The sequence below is a fragment of the Diabrotica virgifera genome, chromosome 10 (genome assembly GCF_917563875.1).
Source record: "Diabrotica virgifera virgifera chromosome 10, PGI_DIABVI_V3a".
Lineage (NCBI taxonomy): Eukaryota > Metazoa > Arthropoda > Insecta > Coleoptera > Chrysomelidae > Diabrotica > Diabrotica virgifera.
Window position 1 is genome coordinate 95,982,839 of NC_065452.1, and position 26,600 is coordinate 96,009,438.

At 32.3% G+C, this 26,600-nt stretch overlaps 1 protein-coding gene across 3 annotated transcripts in view; it reads left to right on the forward strand.

Annotated features, from left to right (window-relative positions):
* The window catches only part of LOC126893274 (uncharacterized), a 518,645-nt gene extending 497,211 nt beyond the window's left edge, over positions 1-21,434 (forward strand). For all 3 annotated transcript variants that reach the window (XM_050663289.1, XM_050663287.1, XM_050663288.1), the window contains exons 5-6: positions 4,468-5,319; positions 18,516-21,434. In XM_050663289.1, the coding sequence (XP_050519246.1) occupies positions 4,468-5,319; positions 18,516-20,811 (3,148 nt within the window). In that variant the 3' untranslated portion in view covers positions 20,812-21,434. The remainder of the gene's footprint in view (positions 1-4,467; positions 5,320-18,515) is intronic.
* The last annotated feature ends 5,166 nt before the right edge of the window (positions 21,435-26,600 follow it).

The following is a 26,600-nucleotide window of genomic DNA, read 5'->3' on the forward strand; positions in this document are numbered from 1 at the left end:
TTTTTGATCTTTAATAACTTAAAAAGTATTGACTTATTTTAATAACTTTATATAATAAATTTTGCTTATAATTTGTTCTTTTATAGATTTGTGCAGTTATTTTTTATAAAATAATTTTCACCCCCGAGAAGGGGCGGTATCCACCCTCAGGGTAAAGGCGCAAGGTGGTACCATGTCACCTTTGTTTCTTGAGGTATCCTCTAACCACTGACCAATTTTCGTGAAAATCGATGAAGGTTCACCGAAATTGAAGGTAATCGTTGATTTTTACCTTCAGTGACTGCACTATACAAAATAAATTGCAATTTACTGATCTAAATGCGCGTCATTTGGAAGCTTATAAATTATTAAATGATATGTAGTCGCCAAATAATTAATTTAATGCATTTAAGTACAACTTTCTCTTAAGCCGGGAAGATAGGGTGATTTTCTTGCGAAGGGGTTGTAACTCAATAATCGAAATGCACGTGATTTAAAGTTTATTCTTAGAGTATATAAGCTATAGGAATTATATCCGCAATACAATATATTTTAAGTTTTCTTAGCATTTTTCTCTTAAGTTAAATCAATTAAAGGGTTGTTTGGGGGTGAAGGGGATGAGCTCAAAAATCGAAAATATATAATTTCAAGAACTCATAAATAGCTCGTAATTCTGCCGCAAAAACCGATTCAATATTCCTATTTTTAAGTAGTGGGGGGCTGACTCAGCCCCCCCCCCCCACTAAAGTATTAAATTCCTGTTCAGTGGAACGAGCTCAAAATTTTTAGTTTGCGGAATATGAAAGCTCATAAATAGCTCATAAATCAGGGCTATTTGTTTTTTAATTTTTGCAAGTGGGGGGGGGGGCAGCTCAACACGGGTCTTCCTTTAAACTGTTCAGGTTTCTGCTAATTAATGCTTTGTCGTCAGCATACGCCACAAGTTGCGACATCGATGTTATAATAATTGTACCTTTTATTTCTGTAGCTCTTATTGTTCCTTCTATTGCAACATTGAATAATGACGTTGATAGAGAGTTACTTTGTCCTACTCCACTTGCTATTTCTATATTTTTGGTGATACCGTTATCTGTAATTATTGCTGCAGTCGATCCTTCCATTGTCATTTTCGTAAGTTTTATAAGTTTCGTTGGTATATCTAGGTTCTTCATGTCTTCTATTAGGTCGGGTCTTGTTAAGCTGTCAAAGGCTTGCTTGAAATCTATGAAAAGGATGTGTAAGTCGATATCATGTTCGTAGCATTTCTCAATTAACTGTGTGATTATGTGAACTGCGTCTATTGTTGACCTTCCCTCTATAAATAAATGCTGGTATTCTCCTATTTTAGTTTCAATGTATTTTGAGAGTTTTTGTCTGATTAGTGTTGTCAATATCTTGTAGCAGCTGTTTAACAGTGTTACTCCTCTATAGTTATTGCATTTTGTAGTGTCCCCTTTCTTTAGAATCGGAAATATCCATCCAGTTTTCCATTCTTCGGGCATTCTTTCTTCTTCCCAAATCCTTAGTATTAGCTCGTATATTTTCCGTTGTAGTTCTTCTTCGCCTCGTTTTATTAGCTCGTTTGGGATTTCATCTGGGCCTGCTGCTTTCTTTTGTTTTAGGTTTCTTATCACACGTAAAAAGTGCTCATATGACGGTTTTTCGATTTCATCATCAAGGTCTGTATCCTCTGTATATTCGAGAGAACTTTCTCTTGCCTTAAATAACTCTTCGTAGTATTTCTCCCATACTTTGGCATCAATCTTAACTGTTAGATTGAAACATTGTTAGTTTCTTCTTATTTTGTGATTTTATATATTTGTAAAGCTTTACATTATTCTTGCTATTTACTTCCATCTCTTCTATAACTTTCTTTTTTCTCCTATACTATTCCAAATCCTCTTCTCTACCTGTCTTCAGCCATTTCTTTCGAGCTAGATTTTTTCCCTGGTTGCTGTTTCACAATCTTCGTCATACCATTCTTTTTGCCTTTTATTTCTTTGTATCCTATTACTTTTTCTGCTGCTATCGAAATGTGACCTTTTATTTCTTTCTGAACGGTATCCGAATCTAGTTTCCTTACGTTCCATTTTTTTCTTTTCGTGTATTTCTTTGTGTCTTTAATTATTTTCATTTCCATATTTCCTATTACTAGGAAGTGGTCAGAATCTGGATTTGCACCACGGTACGACCTGACATCTTGAATTGTTCTCCTCCACTTTTTTGAAATCAAAATATGATCGATTTGATTACCCTTAGTTGATCCTGGTATTAGCCACGTTACCTTATGTTCTTTTTTGTGTTTGAAGTGTGTGCTCATTATAAGTGTGTCTGTTGCTTCTGCTAGGTTTACTCCCTAGCATTACTCCCATTAGTATTCGTAATTGTGTGGAGAGTTTCCTTACCAGCGACGTCCTTGTTTATATCTTCCTTTCCTATCATTGCGTTGAAATCACCTAGTAAAATTAATATGTCATTCTTGGGTATATTTTCATATATCTCTTCGAGTTTCTCGTAAAAATCGTTTTTGTCTTCTTCTTTCGCATTCTCAGTGGGAGCATATGCATTAATGAATGTTAAATTAGATTGCTTGTTCTTTATTCTGACATAAGATAATCTTCCACATATTGCTTTGAAATCTATCACCTTGTCCCTTAATTTACTGCTAATTAGGAAGGCTGTACCTACCATTATGTCCTTGTTTGGTATCTCCGGAATAAAACATTGTGTATTTATTTTTTACTATTGATCCTTGATCTTTCCATCGAATTTCTTGTAACGCTAAGATTTCGATCTTGTACTTTTCCATCTCATTCGCGAGCTCTTCCATTTTCCCTGCTCTTAATAGAGTCCTAATGTTCCATGTTCCTATTCTTATCCTGTTAGTTTTTCTTTTACTTCTATTTTTTTGTTTTTTATTATACTGTTTACAACCTTTTCCTTATTCATAGCCAATTTTCGTTCCTGATTTTTATTATTTGTTGAATTATTCTCTAGTTTTTTGGAGTATTGTTTAGCTTTGTTATCTTTGCTATATTATCTTCTGTGCTTGGGCTTCCCATGGGAGATCTTTGACTAAATTTCCTAGCATTATTTTTGTTTTCCTGTGCTCTACTGTCTTCTTCAATTGTTTTTCCCAGTGGACATGTTTCTTTTGCCGGTTCGTTTATGTCTTCGCTTTGAAGTTGGTCGAGAGAATACCTTTCTCCGTTTATCCATAATGTATTGTATCTTAAATGTGCCAGGTATCCTTCCTCTCTTGCTTTTTTCATATGTTCCGTGATTTGTTTTCTTTCGGTGATTACTTGCTTTGGGAAGTCTTCACTTATATATATTTTTGTTCCTTTAAGATACTTGGATCCTTTCAGTACATCTGTTATCTTAGTTTCGCTCCTCATTTCGAACAGTATAGGTCTGTTTTTTATTTTTTTGGCTATCTTCTATTCTTTTTATATCTGTTATTTCTTGTTCAAGGTCTATCTCAATTTTTAGTGTTTGCATTAATTTTTGTATTTTGCTTTTAAGTTCTGCATAATCTTCTCCTTGATCTTCTTCTATTCCGTGTACTATTACGTTCTTCCTTCTGATGTTTCTTACTAGCATTTCTATTCTTTCTGTTTGGACTTTAATTGTCTCTTTCATTACCTTATTTTCCATTTTTAACTGTTCATTAATTGTTGATATGTTCCTTAGGTCCGACTGTATACTATCCAGCTTTCCTTCTACTAGTTTATTGTGTTCGTCTAATCTTTCAAGTTTCTTCAGGATTTTATCTAATATCACGTTCTCCATTTTAGTCTCCGGTGATCTGGGTAGAATGAATAATGAAAATAATGAATACACAGAAGAAATTAAAGCAAGAATAGAGCAGGCAATAAATGGTTTCAACAAACTGAAAAAGTATTCTGTAGCAGGGATGTATTACAATTTCTTTAAAGATAAGACTTCTGAGATGCTACATGTTCTACGTATTATTTTATGTGTTGGAGGCTTGGACAATAAAGAAAGATTTTTCAGACAGATAAAAAGCCTTGGAGTTATGGGCCTACAGCCTATTAAGAATAAGTTGGGTGGATAGAGTCACGAATGTTGAGAAGAATGGGAAAGAAAAGAGAGTTTTTAAATACAATTAAAAATGGGACGTGCCATGAGGGGCGAGCGTTATAACTTGTTCCAGTTCATATTACAAGGAAGAATACAGGGTAGAAGGAGTCGTGGAAGAAGACGCATCTCCTAGTTAAACAATGTGAGAGCTTGGTTTAAGTGCACATCTGCTGATCTCTTTAGAGTAGAAGTATCGAAAGTGCGAATTGTCATGATGGTTTCCGACCTTCTTAAAGGAGATGGCACATGAAGAAGAAGATTCCAAATATTTCAATTTTCTGATGTGTACAGTGCATTTTATTATTTGTTAAGTAGCTTTTCTTCTCTACTTTTTGGTTGGACATGTACTATGTTTTATATTTTTAATTTTCGTTTTTGTTTTAGATACGGTCTAACTGCAGCTATTCCAATATTACATAAGTGCTCTTTAGTCAAACTAGAAGCAGTTTTAAAAGAAAATGAGATAAAGTTAAGACCAAATCAAATAATTCAATTGTTCGAAAATAATGAAGACATGTTTAAACTGTACATAGATTATCATAAGACTGTTTTACAATCTATGTATTCAGAGAAAAAAGTGATTGATTACATAGCCTTAAAAAAGCCAGCCTTACTTTTGGAATTGCAAAAGCTTGGAAAGCTCAAAGTTGGCACCTTAGGAAGAAGAACTACAAAACGTGTTATACCACTGAAAATAGAAAGCTTGCATGAGGATGGCAATAAATACATTGATATTTTTAATAAGCAAGTGATGGTAAAAAAATTGGGACATAAATTTCCAATTGTATTTAATCAAATGATACCAAATGGTTTTCCACAGGTATCAGCTGGATCTATCCAGTTTCCAGATAGTAACACTCACAAATACAAAAATCTTTTAAATAAATATCCTAAGAAGCTACGATGGCTCCTATTCCATCACATATACTTCGGAAAATTTCCCAATAATACAGAAGAAAACCTGCTGCTTGGTTCTTCTGCAGACTTAATAAGACTCCTTTGTCCTCCACCAAATGTTGTTCTAAAATGGGCAAAACTGAAGTATGAAATCGAGGAAGAAAATTCCTATCTTCAGTTCTTCCCTTCAGAAGAATATATTAGAATGATGAAAAAGACTATTGCTTCTACCAAGGTCTCTCGTCGCCGAGAAGAACATTTGTTTTTCCTTATTGACTGTTGTGGAGAAACGAAAGATTTGAATGCATTAGAGGAGGTTTTAAAATATCTAGTAGATGAGTAAGTTTACTTTTTATTAGCAGTTTTAGTTCTTATATAGCTATTTACTTTATATACAGGGTGTTAGTAAATAAGTATGAAAAACTTTAAGGAGTAATTCTACATGAAAAAATAATGACAATTTGCTTTATAAACGTATGTCCGCAAATGCTTCGTTTCCGAAATACGGGGTGTTGAAATTTTTATTTCAAACTGCAAATTTATTTATTGCTCTAAGACCGGTTGTGCTATGAAAATTAAATTTGGTGGGTTTTAAGAGGTAATTATTGCGCATTTTTTGACATACAATTAAGAATTTTGTATTCATCATTGGCGCGCCTACTGGTAATGGTCTGAATTTTTTTAAAGAAAAAAATAGTACGCCACTGTGATATTTCAAACTAAAAATTATTTTTAAATTCTATGTTTAATTTATGATAATAATCCTTACTTGACTTTTTTTCATATGGTGCTCCGTTTTTATGCAAAAAAATAAAACATCTTGGCGCGTATTTTTCGCTTCTTAATACATTGTCAAGAACTATTTAACGACGTTCTACACCTTCGTTGCGGGGTATGCCTCTCAGAGGAAAGGGGGGAAACTTATATGCAAGCGAAAGTTGGTAACAATGCATTTATAGCAGAATACGCAAATCATATGTTTCAGTATTGAATACTTTATAAAAATAAATTATTACGGAAATTACGGAATTAATTATAATAAATAAATTAAAAATAAATGGTACGGTAAATAATGCTCATTTTTTAATATGTTATTCCTTACAAAAAAATCTTTAATTTATGCACAAATACTTAAAAATCGTAAATTTGGGTCAAAAGTTATTAACTTATTAAGAATTCCCATAAGAGCCCATGTTAAAACTTAACTTTGACCCTTAATAGTAATTAAACGGCACGGTAAAACAATTTTTTTAAAATCAAGTCTTAGTTTTTTGAAGTAAACTATAACGTACTAAAATTTCATGCAAATCCTTAATTCTTTGCCGAAGGTGTAGAGCGTCGTTAATATAATAATACTAAACTAGAACAATAACAGAAATGATTACTAATAAGATTTTAACTAGGTGCAAAGCTACACCAAATGTTCAAAATGACGTCCTTTACAGGCGACATAAGAATTTTATATTCATCATTGGCGCGCGTACGGGAACAATCTGAATTTTGTTAAAGAAAAAATAGTACGCCATTGTGATACGTCAAATTAAAAATCATTTTTGAATTCCTCTTATAATCTTTGACAAAAAATATATCTTTTTCATATGATGAGCCGTTTTTATACAAAAAATAAAACATCTTAACGCCTTAAAAAGTATTCGAGGTAGTTTCCATGTGCATAGAAACTTATTTCAAATACTTTGTAAACGTTAAGATTTTTTATTTGTTTGCATAAAAACGGCCCATCATATGAAAAATTGGCAAGAAAGATTTTTTGTTGTAAATTGAACGAGAAATTCAAAAATGATTTTTAATTTGACATATCTCAGTGGCGTACTATTTTTTTCTTTAAAAAATTTAGACCATTACCCGTATGCGCGCCAATGATGAATATAAAATTCTTCTATCACCTCTAAAGTAGGTCGTTTTGATTAAAATATTATTAGTAATATTTTCTGTTATTGTTCTAGATTAGTATTTAAATAGTTCTTGATAATGCACTCGTATTAGGAAATGAAAAATATGCGCCAAGATGTTTTATTTTTTTGCATAAAAACGGTACACCATATAAAAAAGTCAAGTAAGGAATCTTATCATAAATTAAACATAGCATTTAAAAATAATTTTTAGTTTGAAATATCTCAGTAGCGTACTATTTTTTCTTTAAAAAAATTCAGACTATTACTCGTAGGCGCGGCAATGATGAATACAAAATTATTAGTTGTATATCAAAAAATGCGCAATAACTCCCTCTTAAACCCACCAAATTTTATTTTCATAGCTCAACAGGTCTTAGAGCAATAAATAAATTGGCAGTTTAAAATAAACATTTCAACACCCCGCATCTGAAATTTATGAAAATAAAAATTCACTTATATGGAGAACAATGTAATTTTTTTCTTGAAAACGGATAACTTTAGAAAAAAATGTTATAGGACTTTTTTGTTCTAAATTGTGTATTATATCCTTACCTAAAAGGAACGCACTATTTTCGGGGACACCCTGTATAAAATATAATCTCCGGTTTATAGTGTCCTGTGCCTACCCCCCACTCATGTCCATTGTCCCAGGCTTCTGGTCATAGATCTCTTCCTGACATTGCCTCTTGCATTCCATCAAGCCAAGTTGTTTTTGGTCTTCCTCATTTGTTTCGCTCAAGTGACTGCCATTCCAATATTTACTTCGGTAAGCGATCTGTCATTCTCTGTACATGTCCGTAGCAAATAATCTGTGCTAGCTGTATATCTTCTATGATGGTTAGTGTGACCAACTACTCCGAAAAATTCGAGACATGGCCCGAATTACAAAGTCGTGTCCCAGCGTCCCGGACAAGGCTTCCGGGCCATCCGAATTTTCAACGTTTTGGTAAAATTCTGTTGTTCTAAAGCTATTTTCTTGTGGCATTTTTGTAATTAACTATTTTTAATGGAAAATAAGCCACAATTTTACCAAAAAAATGATTTTATTAAAGTTTCAACGTTCAAATTGGATGCGGTTGTCAAAATACAAAAAATAATAAATTAAACGAAAATGGTGTTGCTTAGTAAAAAATTCTTGTAATAATTTATTTAACCTGACTCATTTATATCGGCAATTCAGACATATATTATACATTTTAAAGTAGAAGACTTTCAAATAATATTGCCAATATTTAAGAGTTGCGTTCCTGGGACGACTTTACTGAAAGATAGTTCATTTGATTACCTACATGAAATCAACTCCAACTCAAGAATATCCGTCACAAAAAAATCATAGCATGTGATCTGTCTTTAAAATGACAGCCACATGCAACGGTGACAGTAAAATTCTCAGGCTAGAGATTCCGTAGTAAATCACAAGGGAAAACCAGGAAAAACCTCGTGATACTATCCCGTCCTCGTAAGTATTAGGTCTTACTTTAGTTTACTCTCAAAACTAATACCAAATTCTGACCTTAATATGTATATTTGTTATTTTAAATTATAAATAATATTAATAATACATAGATACAGTCCGTCTAATATACTCAACTTAGATCTCTGACATAGATAATGACGTGCAACGGTGAGTATATTAGACGGACTGTATCTATGTATTATTAATATTATTTATAATTTAAAATAACGTATATACATATTAAAGTCAGAATTTGGTATTAGTTTTGAGAGTAAACTAAAGTAAGTTCTAATACGATGTCGGGAATCTCTAGCGCGAGAATTTTACTGTCACCGTTGCATGTGGTTGTCTTTTTAAAGACAGATCACATGGTATGATTTTTTTGTGACGGATATTCTTGAGTTGGAGTTGATTTCATGTAACCGAATGAACTATCTTTCAGTAAAGTCGTCCCAGGAACGCAACTCATAAATATTGGCAATATCATCTTAAAGTCTTCTACTTTAAAATGTATAATATATGTCTGAATTGCCGATATAAATGAGTCAAATTAAATAAATTATTAGAAGAATTTTTTACTAAAAAAATTAAGCAATAACATTTTTGTTTCATTTATTAATTTTTTTTTTTGTATTTTGACAAGGGCATGCGCTTTTGACGTCGAGACGTTAATATAAAATCATTTTTTAGTAAAATTGTGGCTTATTTCCCATTAAAAATAGTTAATTGGTAAAATTCTATTTTGAAATTTTGAATACATCATTCTTCTAAGACTTTCACATCAAATTGAATTGGTGGGACGAAAAAGTCGACAATTTCTAGAGTATACCGTATACCACATGCAAAACGCATACATTTTATATAGTGGTACCTATTATATTTCTATGAAAACTCAAACTGTGGACTCTTTTCCGTTTCGGTATTTTAATTATTGTCTTCTGAAAAGACAATTCAAAAACAATAACAATTCATGTATGGACACATTAAAATGATGATAAAATAGTTATATATTTAAAAAAAATGGCCCGATTTTCATTCAAAAGTCCCGGATTTTAGGTATTTTTTAAGCCTTGTCCCGAATTCGACTGAATTGGAGTTGGTCACACTAATGATGGTGGTTGTTCTTTTCATGGTTTTCGTTATTCTTTCATTTATTATATGCATCATTCTGGATATACCTGCTGATTTGAGTGAAAAATCCATTTCTAGAATAAGCAGGTTTTGTTCCAAAAGTCTAATAAGTGAGGAAAGGAAATAGTTCGCTAAAATTATTATCACGGCGAATGACAGGACGTGAAATGCAATTTAGTCCAGGGCGCATCTGTTTTGAGATGGACGTTGAGAGGTGACTCAATTTTTTTTGCAGAAATTTCTTGAAAATAACTCAAATAATAATATTTGAGTTATCCTCCCACTCAGAATGGTCCGGAACATTGTTTAAATAATCAAAATGTCAAAATATGAAGGAAAAATTCGATTTTTTTATTGGTTTTTTGATTATAACTTTAAAACTAGGTATTCATTTCTGAGAAAAGTTGTACTGACATAAATGTTGCGTAATTAAATTTCCTACAATATAGAATTAGTTAAAAATTTAAAAAATAGTCATCCTTGTTGCAAAATAGCATTAATTTATGCTACACTTAGGACCTTCATATTTTACCCAGAAAAACTTTATGATATAGTAAAACAACACTGTAAATTTCATTAAGATCCGTTTAATAGATTTTGCAAAATAAATTTTGCAATCTAGCTTTCGCAAAAAAAAATTCATTTTTTGTTTAATTTTGCAGGACTGAAAGTAAAGCAGATAGCAAATTGATTTTTTTTTGCTTATAGAAGTGTACTGTACCTTTCATTTGCAATTTGCAAAATTAAAATCGATTAATTATAACGGCGCAGTGGCGGCTCGTGGCTTTAGGGACAGGGTCGGCAAGGTTTTTGTCTCCTCAGATAGGTATACCATCTAATTAAAAGGCTTCAATCGTCATAGAAGATTTTTGGTTTTTGTTTTTTTTATTTATTTATTTTTTTGTTTTTTTCACATAGATTTAGAACCTAAATATGTTTATAAATTAACTTTAGTCTATGTTGTTTGGACGTAGCAAAATGGGCTATAACATCATCGTAAAATTTATTAATGTGTTAGAGATTTTAATAGTTTTTTCTATTGACATTTGAGAAAAGCTTAACATTCTTTTTTGTTTGTTTCATGGTGTTTCGACCATACGTTTTGACACTTTTGAGACAAGAGAAATCGCGTTCATTTAAGAGAAAACAGTAGCGATCAACAGGTAGCAACAAACGCGTTCCAAGATTGCGGCTGTAATTTTGAATATTTTGTCGAGATATTTGGCACACTTATTCGTAATACCTATAATAAAGAAAAGCGGTACAGAGCCCAATTTCATAAATATGTTAGTATGTGGAAATTACTCTATAACTAAATAAAATATTACAAAAAGGTGCCTGTACCGCCATTAAGAAAGACAAAAAAATACACTTTCTTCAAATAAACTTTTTATCCCGTGCCTAGATTTTGTGTCACATTGGAACTACCTAAAATCGATATTTTTATAATAAGAAATCGAACGTCACTGACTTGGCAACATTTCGCGCCTATGTATATAAAAATTATTGTTTTTGATAGTATAAACGTTACTGTCAGTGTCGAATCACCGACGCACTGTTGCCTCACTTTTGAAAGTTCGCAGAACTTTCGCAATCTTGGACCGCATTTGTTGCTACCTGTTGATCGCTACTGTATCACCTTAAGGCAAAAGTTGGTAGCAATGAGAGAATTCATGATAATAATTTATTAATTTCGGGAACAGTTTGTTGCAACGAATTGCAGTATATAAAATTATACATATTTTGTAACTTATCCCATCTTCCGAAAATATTTGGATCAGCATATAAAACTTTTAATTAATTTCTTTAATTGTTTATTTGATTAAAGAATGATGCATAGTTTTTATACACTTGTCTAATAGATATTTTGAAAATTCTTTGGCGTAACTTGTAAATTTTTGCAAATATTCAAAAATTTGCAAATGTTCAAAATTTGAAAAAAGGAGTATCTATTTGCACAAGTAATAATAGTATCAAAAATTTCAAAATATACTTGTTTTTCGAGATCTGTGTCATACTTTTGTATTTTTTTGGGGTGTTGGGAAATATCAAGCGAATCCAAAATGTCACTGCGTATATATTGAAAATTACTATCTCTGAGATTTTTTACCAGCTTTGTTATTCTATTTTTGAAATAAATAATGTCAGTTGACTGATTTTCAACAACATTGAATATCACATCAGTTTGGTTAAACACTTTCTTAAAAATATTTAAAAAAATATTAAAAGAATAACCATTTAGTAAAGTTTTCAAACCGATTGCTTCACGGATCGAGATATCATCACTTGCAAAATTGTCACCTTTTTTAATAAAATAAAATTAAAAACTTCCAAAAGCTATTTACGAAAATCTGCTACTAATTTCATCTACTTAAAAAAGCTACTAATTTCATCCCGAGCGCACTATTAGGCAGGGTACGTGGCTTGCCTGCTGCTGCTGTCTGCCCATCACCGATCGGCAGATTGTTTATGTGCCGGACTCTGCCATTCAAATACGGGTGAAATTGTGGTGAAATGTATAATTGGTTGCCTATCGGCTAATATTCCTCAGCGCTTCAAATGGTAGATCTAGGGACGGCATGCTGTCCCTGTCGAAGCAGATCTTACAAAAAAGAATTCACACAATCACAATCCGATGCATGGCTGGGATTATTAATTTGAAAAGTTTCTTACGCGTAGGGATCACTTAACCTATCGGATTGATCGAATTCTTTTAAAACCAATGAATAAAATTTAGTCTGTATTATCTCACAGTTTTTTTTTTTTATTTTACAAAAACAAGTATCATCAACTCTGATTAAATTAAATATTTGGAAAATCTACAATGTGTCCATAAAAGTGTGGGTCGGCACTGCCGACCCTGACCGGCCGCCACTGTAAACGGCGTCAGGAAATTTTTTAAATAAACATTAATTTTTGGTGCTACGCGCAGGACAGCGGTGTTCTATTCACACAAGTTGATCTCCACCAAAATTTCTTCCAATATTTATCTAATATATTATTTTCTTACTCTATATTTTGTTGTATTTTAATATTTTAATTCCACAAAAATCAAACAAATTTTATTATTGTTTGTGAAATATTGTTTAAACAATTGCATATGTTTAAAAATAATAAACTTTTATTCTCTAAGTTAAAATATATGAACAAAGAAAGTTTTTGCTAAAAAAAGTGTTATTTCAAAGGATAGATTATGTGTTTTTATTTTGCAATAACCAAATTAATTTATTTATTTATATCGAAATGTAATAAAAATTAAAATGTATCAATCATTATCAAAGGTCATTGGAATGCCCAATCAGAGGAAACTATCCGCTGTACTGCGCGTAGCACCAATAATTAATGTTTATTTAAAAAAAATTCCTGACGCCGTGGTAGTTAATCGATTTTAATTTTGCAAATTGCAAATGGAAGGTACAGTACAGTTCTATATGCAAAAAAAGTTTCAACTTGATATCTGCTTTATTTTCAGTCCTGTAACATTTTGAAAAAATGAATTTTTTTGCGAAAGCTGGATTGCAAAATCTGTTGAACCGATCTTAATGAAATTTACAGTATTGTTTTACTGTATCATAAAATTTTTCTGGGTGAAATATGAAGGTCCTAAGTGTAGCATAAATGGTTGAAAAACGTAAAATGCGAATACTTGTTTTTGTATGATTTTTTCGCAATTATTGCTATGTTGCAACAAGGGTGACTGTTTTTTAAATTTTTAACCAATTCTATAATTACCCAACTTTTATGTCAGTACAACTTTTCTCGGAAATTAGTACTTTTAAAGTTATAATCAAAAAACGAAGAAAAAAATCGAATTTTTCCTTAATTTTTTGACATTTTGATTATTTAAACTATGTTCCGGACCTTTTTGAAAGGGAGGATAACTCAAGTATTATTATTTGAGTTATTTTCAAGAAATTTCTGCAAAAAAAAATTGAGTCACCTCTCAACGTCCAAATGTACTAATATTTTTACAGATGTGCCCTGGTCTAATTTAGATTTCCCTTGTCGAGTATTTCGCCACACTGTTATGCTTTATTTCTCCAACTTAAAAAGCTCAGGATAAATAATTTCGAATTTTATTTGCTGACTTATTAGACTTTTGATTCATAGATGGTGCTAGTAGCATCTTTGGTAATTATTTTGATAATTGCCCGGAAAGGATGAAAGGATTTGATTTCAGTTCAGTGCCTCTACCCAGGTGCTCCGATGAGGAAACGGTTATTCCGAAATAGGTATAAGCACATAGTAGAGGCTCTGTACTGTAATCAAATCTGAACCATATTTTCTTTTCTTTTAGTTTTTGTTCCATTTTGTTAGGAATTGCCAAGTTTCGCATCTATAAAGTACAACCCGCAAACTATGTAAAATTATCCACAGTTGTTGATCAACTGAGTGCTCTCTACTCTACTGTAATTTGAAATTTGCTTTCGCGCACAGTATGTTCACGTCTATTCCTATTCCAGTTCACCTGTATATAAACATTTTTACAAAATAAATTATATACAGGGTGTCTACTTAAGTTGGAAACATATGGGAAACTTTTTTATTATTAATTTTACGAAAAAAAGTTATTCTTTATAAAAAGTTCTGCATGCCCCAAAACCTAAAATTCAATCATCAGATATCAAATTTTCTTAATATTATACGAGGTATGTAAAAAAATATGAATTTCGGTCAAGGGTAAAGTACTTTTATTTCTCTCAATGTCGAAAATTCTTATGATAAAAAGTTGTTTGGAATTACAAACTAAGATCAAATATGCAATTACATGCTTCTAATTGAAAAAAAACTTTTTTTATCAAATTTATGGATGATACCCAACATCGTTTTTAATTATTACAAATATGATAACTCGTTTATTATTCATTTTACGAAAAAAAGTTATTCTTGATAAAAAGCTTTGCATGGTCTATAATCTAAGACACAACCATGATACATAAACTTTTATTAATTTTATACGAGATGTGTCAAAAAATATGAAATTCGCTCAAGATTATAGTACCTTTATATTTCACAATATTTCAATTGGAAGGATGTAATTGCATATTGAAACATAGTTTTTAATTCTAAACAACTTTTTTAATAACCGTTTTCAATATTGTGAAAAATAAAGGTACTTTACTCTTGAGTGAAATTCATATTTTTTGACATACCTCGTATAAAATTAATAAACTGTGATATCTGATCGTTGCATCTTCGGTCTTAGGACATACAGAGCTTTTTATAAAGAATACCTTTTTTTCGTAGAAGTAATAATAAAAGAGTTATCGTATGTGTAATAAATAAAAACGAAGTTAGTATCAATAAATTTTAGAAAAATTTGAAAAATATTTTTTTCCAATTAGAAGCATGTAATTGCATATTTGATCTTAGTTTTTATTTCCAAGCAACTTTTCATAATAAGAATTTTCGATATTGAGAGAAATAAAGGTACTTTACTCTTGAACGAAGTTCATATTTTTTGACATACCTCGTATAATATTGACAAAATTTGATATCTGATGATTAAATCTTAGGTTTTAGAGTATGCAGGACTTTTTATAAAGAATAAGTTTTTTTCGTAAAATGAATAACAATAAAGTTTCCCATGTTTCCAACTTATAGTAGACACGCTGTATATAATCAGTTACTCGTTTTATCCTAAGATGTACGAGAATTACTCCCAGGGTTACCCCTAATGAGTTTACACTTAAATTTCATGTACAAATTCCCCCACCTTTTTTTTGTCTGTTGCTAATATTTTTGCTTCCGTCCACGTTTTTCCTCTCTTCTTAAGTGTGTCTCCAATCACGTCATCCCATGTTTTCCTTGGTCTGCCTCTTCCACGTTTGTGTTGAATTCTTGCTTCCCATACTTGTTTGACTGGTCGGTTGTCATTCATTCTCTGCAAATGTCCCCACCAACTTAATTGTTTATTTTCTACAAACTCCAACACAGACGGAATTTCTAATTCTGCTCTGACATCTACATTTCGTATTATATCTCTCCTAGTTATCCTCTTGACCTTACGTAAATATTTCATATCCATCGCTTGTATTCTGCTTTTTTCTCTGTCATTAAGGACCCATGATCCAGACCCATAAGTTAGAATTGGTCTGAATATAACTTTGTATACATTCATCTTTGTGGCTTTTGATACTTTTCTTTTACTTATAAATCCTTTATTTAATGCATGGTATGTCCGAGCCGCCTTCTCTATTCTGTCATTTATTTCAACATTATGTTTGCCTGTTTCTTGTATAATTACTCCCAAATAGCGATACTGCGACACTTGCTCCAGTTCTTCATCTTGTAATTTAATTTTTAGATTTTGTTGTTCATGTGATACTGCCATTACTTTGGTTTTACTTTTATTTATCTTCATCCCATTTTCTGCTAGTATGTCGTTCCATATTGTAAGGTTTTCTTGCTAACTTTTTCACTTTCTGCTGTAATGACAATATCGTCTGCAAATGCACATTCCGTGATTTCTATTCTCTGAAGATTTTTAAATCCTACATACAGCTTTCTTTATTTTATTGTTACACTGTTTCAGGATATTATCCATAAAGATAGTGAATAGTAAAGGGCTCATCACACCACCTTGCCTCAGACCTTCAGCGGTTTTGAAACTAGTTGACTTTGAATTTTGGCTTATGAGACAATTAACATTATTTTGATATAGGCTTTGTGTAATCCTTATTAATTTTTCATGGACGTTTTTTAGGTGCAACGTTTCCCAAATCTTTGCTCGTGGCACTTTATCAAATGCTTTTTCCAGGTCTATGAACGCAAAGCACACCTTTTGTTTTTTCTGATACGACTTTGCAATTATTTGTTTTATTGTAAAGATGTGGTCTTGTACGCTTCTGCCTTTTCTAAATCCGCTTTGCGTATCACAGGGAGTAGGTTCTACTATTGTTCTTAGCTTTTTTTCAAGAATGTGTTCATATACCTTCAGAACTGTGCTTAATAGAGTTATTCCACGATAATGTCTACAATCATTCTTGTCACCTTTTTTAAATATTGGTAATATTAATCCCATTTCCCAGTCTTTTGGTATCACTTCTTTAGCTGCTTTATTCATTAACTTTAGCAGCAATTCAGTGCCCCTCGTTCCTAGGCTTTTAATCATTTCTGATGTTAATTTGTCTTGCCCTGGTGCCTTTCGTAGTTTTAGTTTTCCTATGGCTTCTTTTAATTCGTCCATTGTTATGTAGTCTTCATCGTGGCTTTGGTGTTGATGTGTAGTCGCTATTATCTCTTTCTCTTTTTCTTCTGTACCTTCCAGTAGATCTTGAAAATATTCTTTCCATCTATTCATTATCTTCATTTCTTCCGTTAATAGTACACCATCTGAACTTTTGATTGCCGTTGAGTTGTGTGCCTTTCCTTTTCTCCTTGTTTTTATGGCTTTATAAAATAGTTTTTGATTCCCCTTACTATTTTTTTCAATCTTCTCACCGAATTCCTTCCATGACTTCTCTTTCGCTAATCTAACTAGTTCATTGACTTTTATTCGTTGTTGTTTGTATTCTTCATAATTTGCAGGTGTTCTTTTGCTTAAGTATTTTTGCCACTTATTCTTCTTCGTTTTTACTGCCGCTTTGATATTGTCGTTCCACCAAGAGGTCTATTTCTTATTCTTGATTGTTCTGCACGTTCCACATATTCTCTTGGCAGCATTGATTACCAAATCTTTAAATATTCTCCATGTTTCCTCATAACTTGGTTATCGTCAAAATTTTCTTCTGTCTCCTTATTTAGCAAGTCTGCAAATTTTTGGCATATTTTTTATCTTTTAGTTTGTACGATTTAATTGTTTCAGTTGTCTGTTTTTTGCTTTTGACTGTTGTGTCTTGTACCTTTGTTTCTCCTTCTCTCTTTATGTTCGATATAAGTAAGTAGTGGTCACTATATATTTCTGCTCTCCTTGTTACTCTTGTGTCTTTTACAGCATTTCTGTTACTTGCCTCTACTAGTACGTAATCTATTATAGATTTTTCATTTCTAGATTCTTGTACCCTGGTATATTTGTGTATATCTCGATGTTCAAAGAATGGATTCGTAATAATCAGATTATTTAATAAACAATAATCCAGCAGTCTGATCCTATTATTATTTCGTATATCTTCACCGTGCACACCTAGCACTGTTGGTATATATCGTCTTTTTTACCAACTCTGCCATTAAAATCTCCCGCTATATACAATGCTCCTTTAGCTAACTCTGTCACATTACTCAATTCATTCCAGAAATTATCTTTTACTTGAACTCTATCGTTTTCGTTTGGGCCATATACTGCTATAATTGTACTTATTTGGTTTTCTCAAGTTTTTAATTCTATTGTCAGTATTCTCTCTGACCACGCTTCCCAATTTTGGATTTTGTCTGCCAATTTGTGATTAACTATACATCCTACACCTGCTGCAGCTCGTTCTCCTTCAGCAACTCCACTATAAATTAATATATGTCCATCTTCCATTTCTACGATTCCCTTTTTTTCTTTGTTTCCGTGATTACTAAGATATCAAGTTCAGCATTGTTAAATTCATAAATTAGTTCGTGTTCTCTTCCGTTAATAGATCTTATATTCCATGTACCCAGTTTCCAAATCTTTCTACCATTTTCATTTCCTTTGATTCTCGGGTTTGTTGTCAGATTTCCTTGTGGCCTTGGTAAAAGGCCTACTTTTGCCAGTTTTTTGACCCCCGTGGAGGATTTTCATGATCTCTAATCAGTTTGTTTTCTTTATCATTCCATACATATTTCTCATCATTTATAAGTAATTTTTGGAAACCTATTTTTACCTTTTTGTTATTTTTCTTTTCATCCTCTGCTTGGTTCTTTATGATTTTTTTTAATTTTTCTCTCTGTGTAAGGTCATTATTGATGTAAATCTGTTTTCCTCGTTTTAGTTTTAATTTTTGCTTATTTTTCATAATTTCCCTTTTTTGCGCTGCATTCTCAATTTGCTGTATATGAACATTTTTACAAAATAAATTATTGTTGTATATTTTTCTATTCATTAGATAAATTCTGTTTTTTTTTTTTAGGCATAAATTAGAACGTTCTACTCTACTGAGCCAGTTAATCAGTGCAGTTACACGTAAGTTCAAACCAGATACCTTGCAAGAGAAACATTGGGAATATATCAACAAGTTGTGGAAAATTATAGCAGTTTCTGACGACTATTCAATGTACAATTCACGTGAATATGGATATTATTTACAATTTTTATTTAAGAGTGGAAAGTGTCATAAACAAGCTATAAATGATTTGATTCATGCAGTATTTAAAAGTAACTTTTGGCACCTCATTGATATTGAAGATGAATCAACAGAAAAGGAGATTTATACGGAATTTTGCAAACAGCTCTCTGAAGTAAACTTGGAACAATATACTGAATGGTGTGAAAAATTTTGTTACGGAATAGCGCTCATCATTAGATTATGTTTGAAATCACCAAAAAAATCACCTATAGACTTAAGACAGTGTCAAGTATTACAGAAATATGTTGATTCTGTACTAGAAAAGCGTGAATTAAATAGATATACAGCAGAATTATTAGGCCTTGTCGCTATGTACAATCAGACTTTTCCTGAATATGCTTTAAATACTGACAATGCAGCTCTATTAGATTTATGTATACAGTGTATAACTAGTGATGAGTACAAATGGTATGTGGGTGAGATGTTATCTTCTATTGTTAATAAAAAAGACCGCGATACCTTCGCTAATGAATTACTTGTTCAGTTTCTGACAGTTTTATATAAAGATTGTTCGAATAGCAATGTCATGAATTGGTTGCTTAAACATGAACCAAAAACTCTTATGCCGTATATTGATTCAATATTGATACATTGCTTCGAGGCACCTTTAAACTATGAGTTCGATAATAAAATTTTGAAATTATATTCCCATGTAGGATTAGTTGAAAAAGTAAAGAATTGTTTCTTTAAAATTAATGCAGAACTAGGTGATGGCGATACAAACAAAATTAGCAGTTTTCTGTTAATGGTGTACCCTTTATTCACCCCAGATGAAATTATTAGTATCGTTGAACAGAAATTCGTACCTCAAGAAGAAAAATTAAATCTTAACGATAAAGAAATGTGTGATAAATATAAGGGTAAGTGTGATATTGCAAAGATATTGGGAGACTTTGATGAAGCGTATAAAATGTTACCTACGATCATGAAATTTGTTAGAGGTGATTATTTGCAGTCCGCTTTGCCAGCATTATATAAAGCTTTTTATAAATCACCTGAAAGATTGTTGTATTCTTATGTTCATCAGCTGGCCAAACAAGCTGTATCTGCTAAAAAACACGCATTGCATCTTAGCTGTGCAGTTTTGAACAACGAGCAAGTAGTTAATATGCTGCAAACGACAAAGAACGTGAATGTGTCAAGTCAGAAATATTTCTTTACTGCCATGTCAAAGTATTTCGTGAAAAATCCATCTGAAGTCGTATTCGACAAATTTATAGAAAATCTAAAATCAGTTGGTAAATATGATTCTGAGACTTTAAATAGCTTGATTTCTTTATCAGTACCAAAAAAATATAAAAGCAAATACATTGAATGTTGCTGGTATTTTATTGAAGGTTTGGAACTTGCTCAGTCTAAGAAAAAAGAATATCTTGATGGGTTCCTGTCTTATATAACAAAGTTTAGTATAAATAGTCTTTCATGGGAGCTTGTCACGTATATTATTAATAAATATTTTGTTAAAGAAGCTCCAATAAGCCTTGGCAATATTAATAATTTTGTAATTAAAGCATTAAATGACGTAGATCAAATTAAACTGTTCAATTTGGTACTCGATATATTAATCACCTTGAACCGAAACTCGACGTACTCATTTTTCAATGCATTCATTACTTCTGCTGTAGAGAAAACTATCAATAGGAAATGTGTTGACACATTTTCTGAACTATGGTGTAATAAATTTGATCGTGTTGAACACCTGCAATCCCATATTGTATTGAAATTACTTAAACTGATATTGGACTATCACTATGTTGATGATTTTGCTCGAAGCATTTTTGAGTATATGGAGCAATTGATATCAGAATTGGGTCCTTTAGTTTTGGACATTTTTAGAGAGCAAGTTACGGACATATTAAAACATATACCGGATATAGATCTGCCCACATTCTATTCGAAGATTTTGGTATGTAAAACTGATGTCAACACTTGTGTATTTGTTTTAGAAGCGCTCCAAAATAGTGACAAAACAAAACCAATTGATTTGGTTGAATACGATGAAGTTATACAAATACTTAAAAACGTTGATATTCCAATTGTGATTGCCTTATTTAATTCCTGGATTGTATCGCATATGTAAGAAGTAACCTAAAAACAAATGACGTGAATAATACACTCACCGGCACGAAAAACGGAGCACTTGCATTTTTAAAATAAAACCTTAAAATTTTAATTCTCTTTAAACTTTTATTACTATAATAACGTAAACACAAACGAAACAAACTGTTTTAAGTAATTTCTAATAAAAATTTAACTTTTAAACAACGAACTATTTCAGTAGATAACAATTTAAAACTCAAGGAAAAAAACGTAAGTAAATGTTGTAACAAAATTACGCTCAATTAATGAAAACTTAAATCATGTATCCGGACAAACTGATTTTAATAATCTATGTTTCCTTCACTTGCTCGAATTATTGCCTGAATTCTCATTGGCATGTCTAAAATCAAATGAGAAATGTCCTGTTGAGGAATAAGCTCCCATTCCTCTAAAAGGGCTTCTTATAACTAATTTAAGGTTAAAGGGGCAGGAACACTACTTCGTATCCTTCGCCCAAGCATGTCCCAAACATGTTCGATTGATTTTGGGTCTGGACTCAATGCTGGCCAATCCATTACAGGAATGTTTACTTCATGTAAAAACTGTTGAGTGATTCTCGCACTGTGAGGCTTGGCATTATCATGCATCAGAACCAGAACAAAATCAGTTCCAACAAAATCAGAATAAGGCACAACAAAATCTTACCTGGCAGCTGTTAGGAACATCCATGAGCTGCGTCGGTGAAAAGGGGGAGGGGGAACTTTGCTTATTACGACGGTATACGACAGGGGGAGGGGGCCATGAGTGCACATCCGACGTCGTTTGATGTTCATGAATATAAAAAAATACCCTATTTTATAATTAAAAGAATTAGTATATATACATATTATCTACTTTTATCGCATACTTTTCATTTCGTTTTTATCACTCGCAGCCTTGATAATACTGCTAGCAGTTTTGTACAGAATCACAAACAATAAAACATTGTTCTATGTATTTAAACAAACGCTTCTATACAGAACAACGTCTGGAAGCAATAAATATTAAACTGTTCATTTATTTACAATTCTACAAGAATGAATAGAAATAAAATATTCTATTCTATTTAGTTAGTACATTGTATTTATACTTATTAAAAGAAATGGCATTGAAATCAAAACAAGATAAGTATCAAGATCTATATAATGCTGTTAAGAAAGCATAGGAACTCAGATAAAAGTGTTGTCTTTTGTCCCAATAAAGCTAATTAGTTGTACAGTGAATTGAGAGAAAAAGGTACAAGGATATTAATGAGCTACATAGTACCTAATACTGATTTAAATACATTCGTAAATAAACTTTGAGAGCTAACTTTAAAAATCCAGAAATAATATGGAATTTTTAAAAAAAATCACTAAAAGGGGGGTCACGAGTTGCAATTGCGACGTCGGTATGGGGGGGTCAACTGTAAACGACGCTTTACGACGGTAGGGGGGAGGGTATTAAAAACTCCAAAATTTTTTACGACGTATGGATGTTCCCTTATGTAGCCTCTCGGAACGATGTACAATTATGTACGTGCCTCTAGAGAAATTGAGCCCCCTTGATAGCCTACCCTAGGACTGAAGGTACATTCTGCAAAACGCTCATGTGGTCTTTGCCATACTCTGTCACGGCGATCTGGAGACCGCGAGGTAAACCTGGACTCATCGGTAAATAAAACGTGGCTCCAATTATGGACAGTAAAATGAGCATGGTTTCTGACAAACTGAAGCCGCGCAACTCGATGGCACCTCAGAAGTTATAGGCCTGTTGCAGGTCTGCGACTGCTTAAATTTGCTTCTCCAAGCCTTCGTCTAATTGTTCGTTCACTTCCGTTATTATTCCGGACGTACTGAAGTTGATTTTGGATTTGTACAGCCGTGGCACGATGATCTCGTAGACTTTGTAAGAGGATGAAGCGATCATCACGGGCACTAGTTCTTCGTTTGGGGACCGGTTCCAGGTCGTCTAGTGTAAGCTCCGGCTGCCAAGAAACGTGTAAAAATACGGTGCACAGTACTATTGGATATTTGATACTTTTGAGCAACATATCGCTCACTTCTTCCGTCTTGAATCAACGCAACAATAGCAGCCGCTGTTTCGGGATTTACAACCATAATTCTTCAGATTAAATCAACGCAATTCAACTTCAAATTGTGTTTGACACTTGATTCGGCTTGACAGTTTACTCACATCAACAGGAACAAAAGAATAACAATAGAATACCAACAGCTACCTTTGCACTTGTAAAAGTGATAAAAATAGTGTATTCTTTATTTCTGATTTTTTAAGCATTTTTTTTTCGGATAAACACTTTAGTCGAGGAAGTAAAGCATTTTGGCTCCCAATTTTTTCGTCCAGCATGGATTTACTTGAAATTTTCACAATAGTCCAAGGATCATTTTCTATATCATGCCGCTGTACGCTAAAACCTTGGGGGTGGTTTCCACCCCATCTCGGGCGGGAATTTTTTATTACATTTTAACAATGTAAATCGATGTAAAAAGTAATTCTAAGAAAAAAATGTTTTTTACATTTTCTTCGTATTAAAACTAGTATTTTTCGAGTTATTCGCGCTTGAAAGTAACAGTTTTTTTTTTTTCGACGAAAAAATCGACTTTTTTAGAGTGTTTTTTGAGAATACCTCGAAAAATAGGCATTTAATCAAAAAAACTGTAGATATCAAAATTTTATCTTTTAGTAACACAAACCAAATTCTTTTTCTGTAATATCTTTAAGACCAATACAAACCGAGATACGGCATGTTAAAAGTTAGCTTTTTTCGTCAAATCCATAATTTGAAATATCCAAAGCCAAATAACGGAAAAACTTTGCATTTTTAGAGGAAAACTTAAATAATATTTTTTCAAGTATACAGTTAGACGTTTCAAAAAATAATAATAAAAAGTTTCTAGCCTGAAAACTAAGCCACTTATGATCAAAAAAAGGTCGGTACCTGCTTTTCTCTATGAAAAAATCAGTGAAAACAACCCCCTGTCTACCCTCCTAATTAAAAATTGGTCTTCACCTTTCTGTAATTCCTTTTATATTTGTATTCATAATACACCCGAGGAGTTTGACCTATTTAAAGGGCCTAATTTTAGAAAAATTGGAGTTTAAAGAAAAATTAATTTTTTGCAATTTCCCATTTTTCACCTTTTACTTCAAAATATCTCCGAAATTACTGGAGATACGAAAAAAATGATGGACTACTAAATTGTAGCTTTTTTAATACCTAAAATTCTCTTGTGCATAGATTTTCATTTCAATGAACAGTTAGCGAGATATAGCTGTTTAAAACCTCTATTTACGAGCAAACACCCCCTTATTCGAGCCTTTAAACCCACCCCTATTAAAAACTAAGGGATCTTACGGAATTTAGTTTACAGTCTTATAACTATTCAAAAATCCTACAAAATCATTTTTGAAAAAACTTTTTATCGCCAAAAATGAAGGAGCTAAAACGAATTTTTTTTTCGAAAAATTCGAATAGTCTGCTTATGGATAATTTTCAATGTATGTATAATACCACAGAACCAGTTCGTATACTGGAAGATCACTAAAAAACTATTTGTATTTGTACATATTTGTAAAGTCGTATTTTTGTTTAAATAAATGTTTTTGTAATTCTTTAATTCTACTTTGTTTTCTGTATAGATTTATTAAATTATCTACTTATAAAAATTGTAATGTTATTAAGGGTGGTTTTTAAGGGTTGAAATATTATGATATTATATCCTAAAGTATAAAACAATCATTATTTAACCAATCAAAACCAAATTTTACCCATATTAAAGTTTACAATGTTTTTATATAATTTTTGACAATAAGGGATAGTTTACACCCCTAAAAATAAACAACGCCCTTAAGCATGATATAGAATATGAAGTACAGGGTGAGATGATCCTAATCCCAAATTTTTATGTAAATCGATGCAAGCCGAAATTATTATTTTAGGATAAGTAAATTTTTTTATATATAGCTCCAACAAGGGTGGTTTTAAAGGTTGAAATATTATGATAGTATATCTTAAAGCATAAAACAATCATTATGTAACTAATAAGAACCAAATGTTGACAATATTTTTTTTTTTTTTTTTTTATTTAACGTCCTAATTTATTTACAATCTGTAAAACAAGTTACAATAAGTAAATGTTGTGACCACTAGTGTAGGTGACTTGGAGAAAATGATTCAATAATCATTTTCTTTACAAATATTTTACATAGATATAAAATTGTTTGTCTCTGGGAATTACGGCACATATAACTAAAATCGCGATGGTAAATCACTAGGTGTATTTCGTCTAAGTCTCCGTCTGACTGGTTGGCTCATCAGGTTTCTGGCTAGTACATTTGGATGTTGTGCCAGTCTGTCTTCGTATTTCTGTGCAAAGTTGGTAATTTCTTCTTTTACTGTTGAAATTTCTAGATCGCGTCTAATAATAATATTTGCAACATACCATGGGGCATTTGTGATTATTCGAAGAACCTTCGACTGGAACCTCTCCAAGATTTCGATATTGGAGTTTGATGCAGTACCCCAAAGTTGGATCCCGTAAGTCCATATTGGCTTCAAAATTGCTTTGTAGACAAGTACTTTATTTTTCATCGAAAGTGATGATTTGTGACCAATCAGCCAGTAAAGATTGTGTAATTTGAGACCAAGTTGTTTACGCTTCATAAAAATGTGTGTTCTCCAGTTTAATCTTTGGTCTAGATGCATTCCAAGGTATTTGACTGTTGCTTGCTGTTTTAGTTGGTGGTTGTTGATATATACAGGCGGGCAGTGACCTTTACGGTTTGTGAAGGTAATATGAACCGACTTTGTTTCATTTGTTTGAAAACGCCACCGTTTTAACCAAGTTTGCATTTTGTTGAGGCTGGTTTGCAGAAGTTGAGAAGCTATCCGTGGGTCCTGATGTACTGACATCACTGCTGTGTCGTCTGCATATGTAGCTGTAGTGGTTTGAAAGTTTGTTGGTAAGTCTGCTGTGTACAATAGGTATAACACTGGCCCCAGAACACTGCCCTGTGGAACTCCAGATCCAACTGGAAATAGAGACGTGCACTCATCTCTATGTTGTACAAAAAAGTAACGGTTATGGAGGTAGGATTTTAAAATTAGGAAGTGAGTGAGAGGAAGCATATTTTTTAATTTGTATAGAAGGCCTGTGTGCCAGACTTTATCGAATGCTTGCGAGATGTCTAGAAAAGCGGCAGTGCAGTACATTTTGTCTTCCAATGCTTGATTAACAGTTCTGCATATCCGATGAACCTGTTCTATGGTTGCGTGTTGGGATCTGAATCCAAACTGGTGTGCAGGGATTAGTTCTCGATCTGATAGGAGTGGTTGAATTCTTGAGAGTATCAGTTTTTCTAGGATCTTTGACACTATCGGCAGTAAGCTTATGGGTCGATATGATTTGACATTTTCCAGCGGCTTTCCTGGTTTGGGAATTAGTATAATTTTTGCGACTTTCCAGAGGAGAGGGAAATATGCGGTTCTTAATACTGCATTGAATAATTGAGTGAGGTACACAATTCCTTTCCTGGGTAGTTGTTTAATAATTTTACTGGATATAAGATCGAAGCCTGGGGACTTTTTCGATTTAAGATTTTGTATTATTTTGATCACTTCATTTACCTTAAACTTTTCCGGTGGAAGTTCTAACTGGTATGGAAATTCTAAAAATTGTTGGATGGATGCTTCAAAGTTTTGATTATTCTCAGCAGGGAAAGGTTGAAAGACGTCTGTGAGATATTTTGCAAACACTTCTGATTTTTCTTTATTGCTTTTGGCCCATTCGC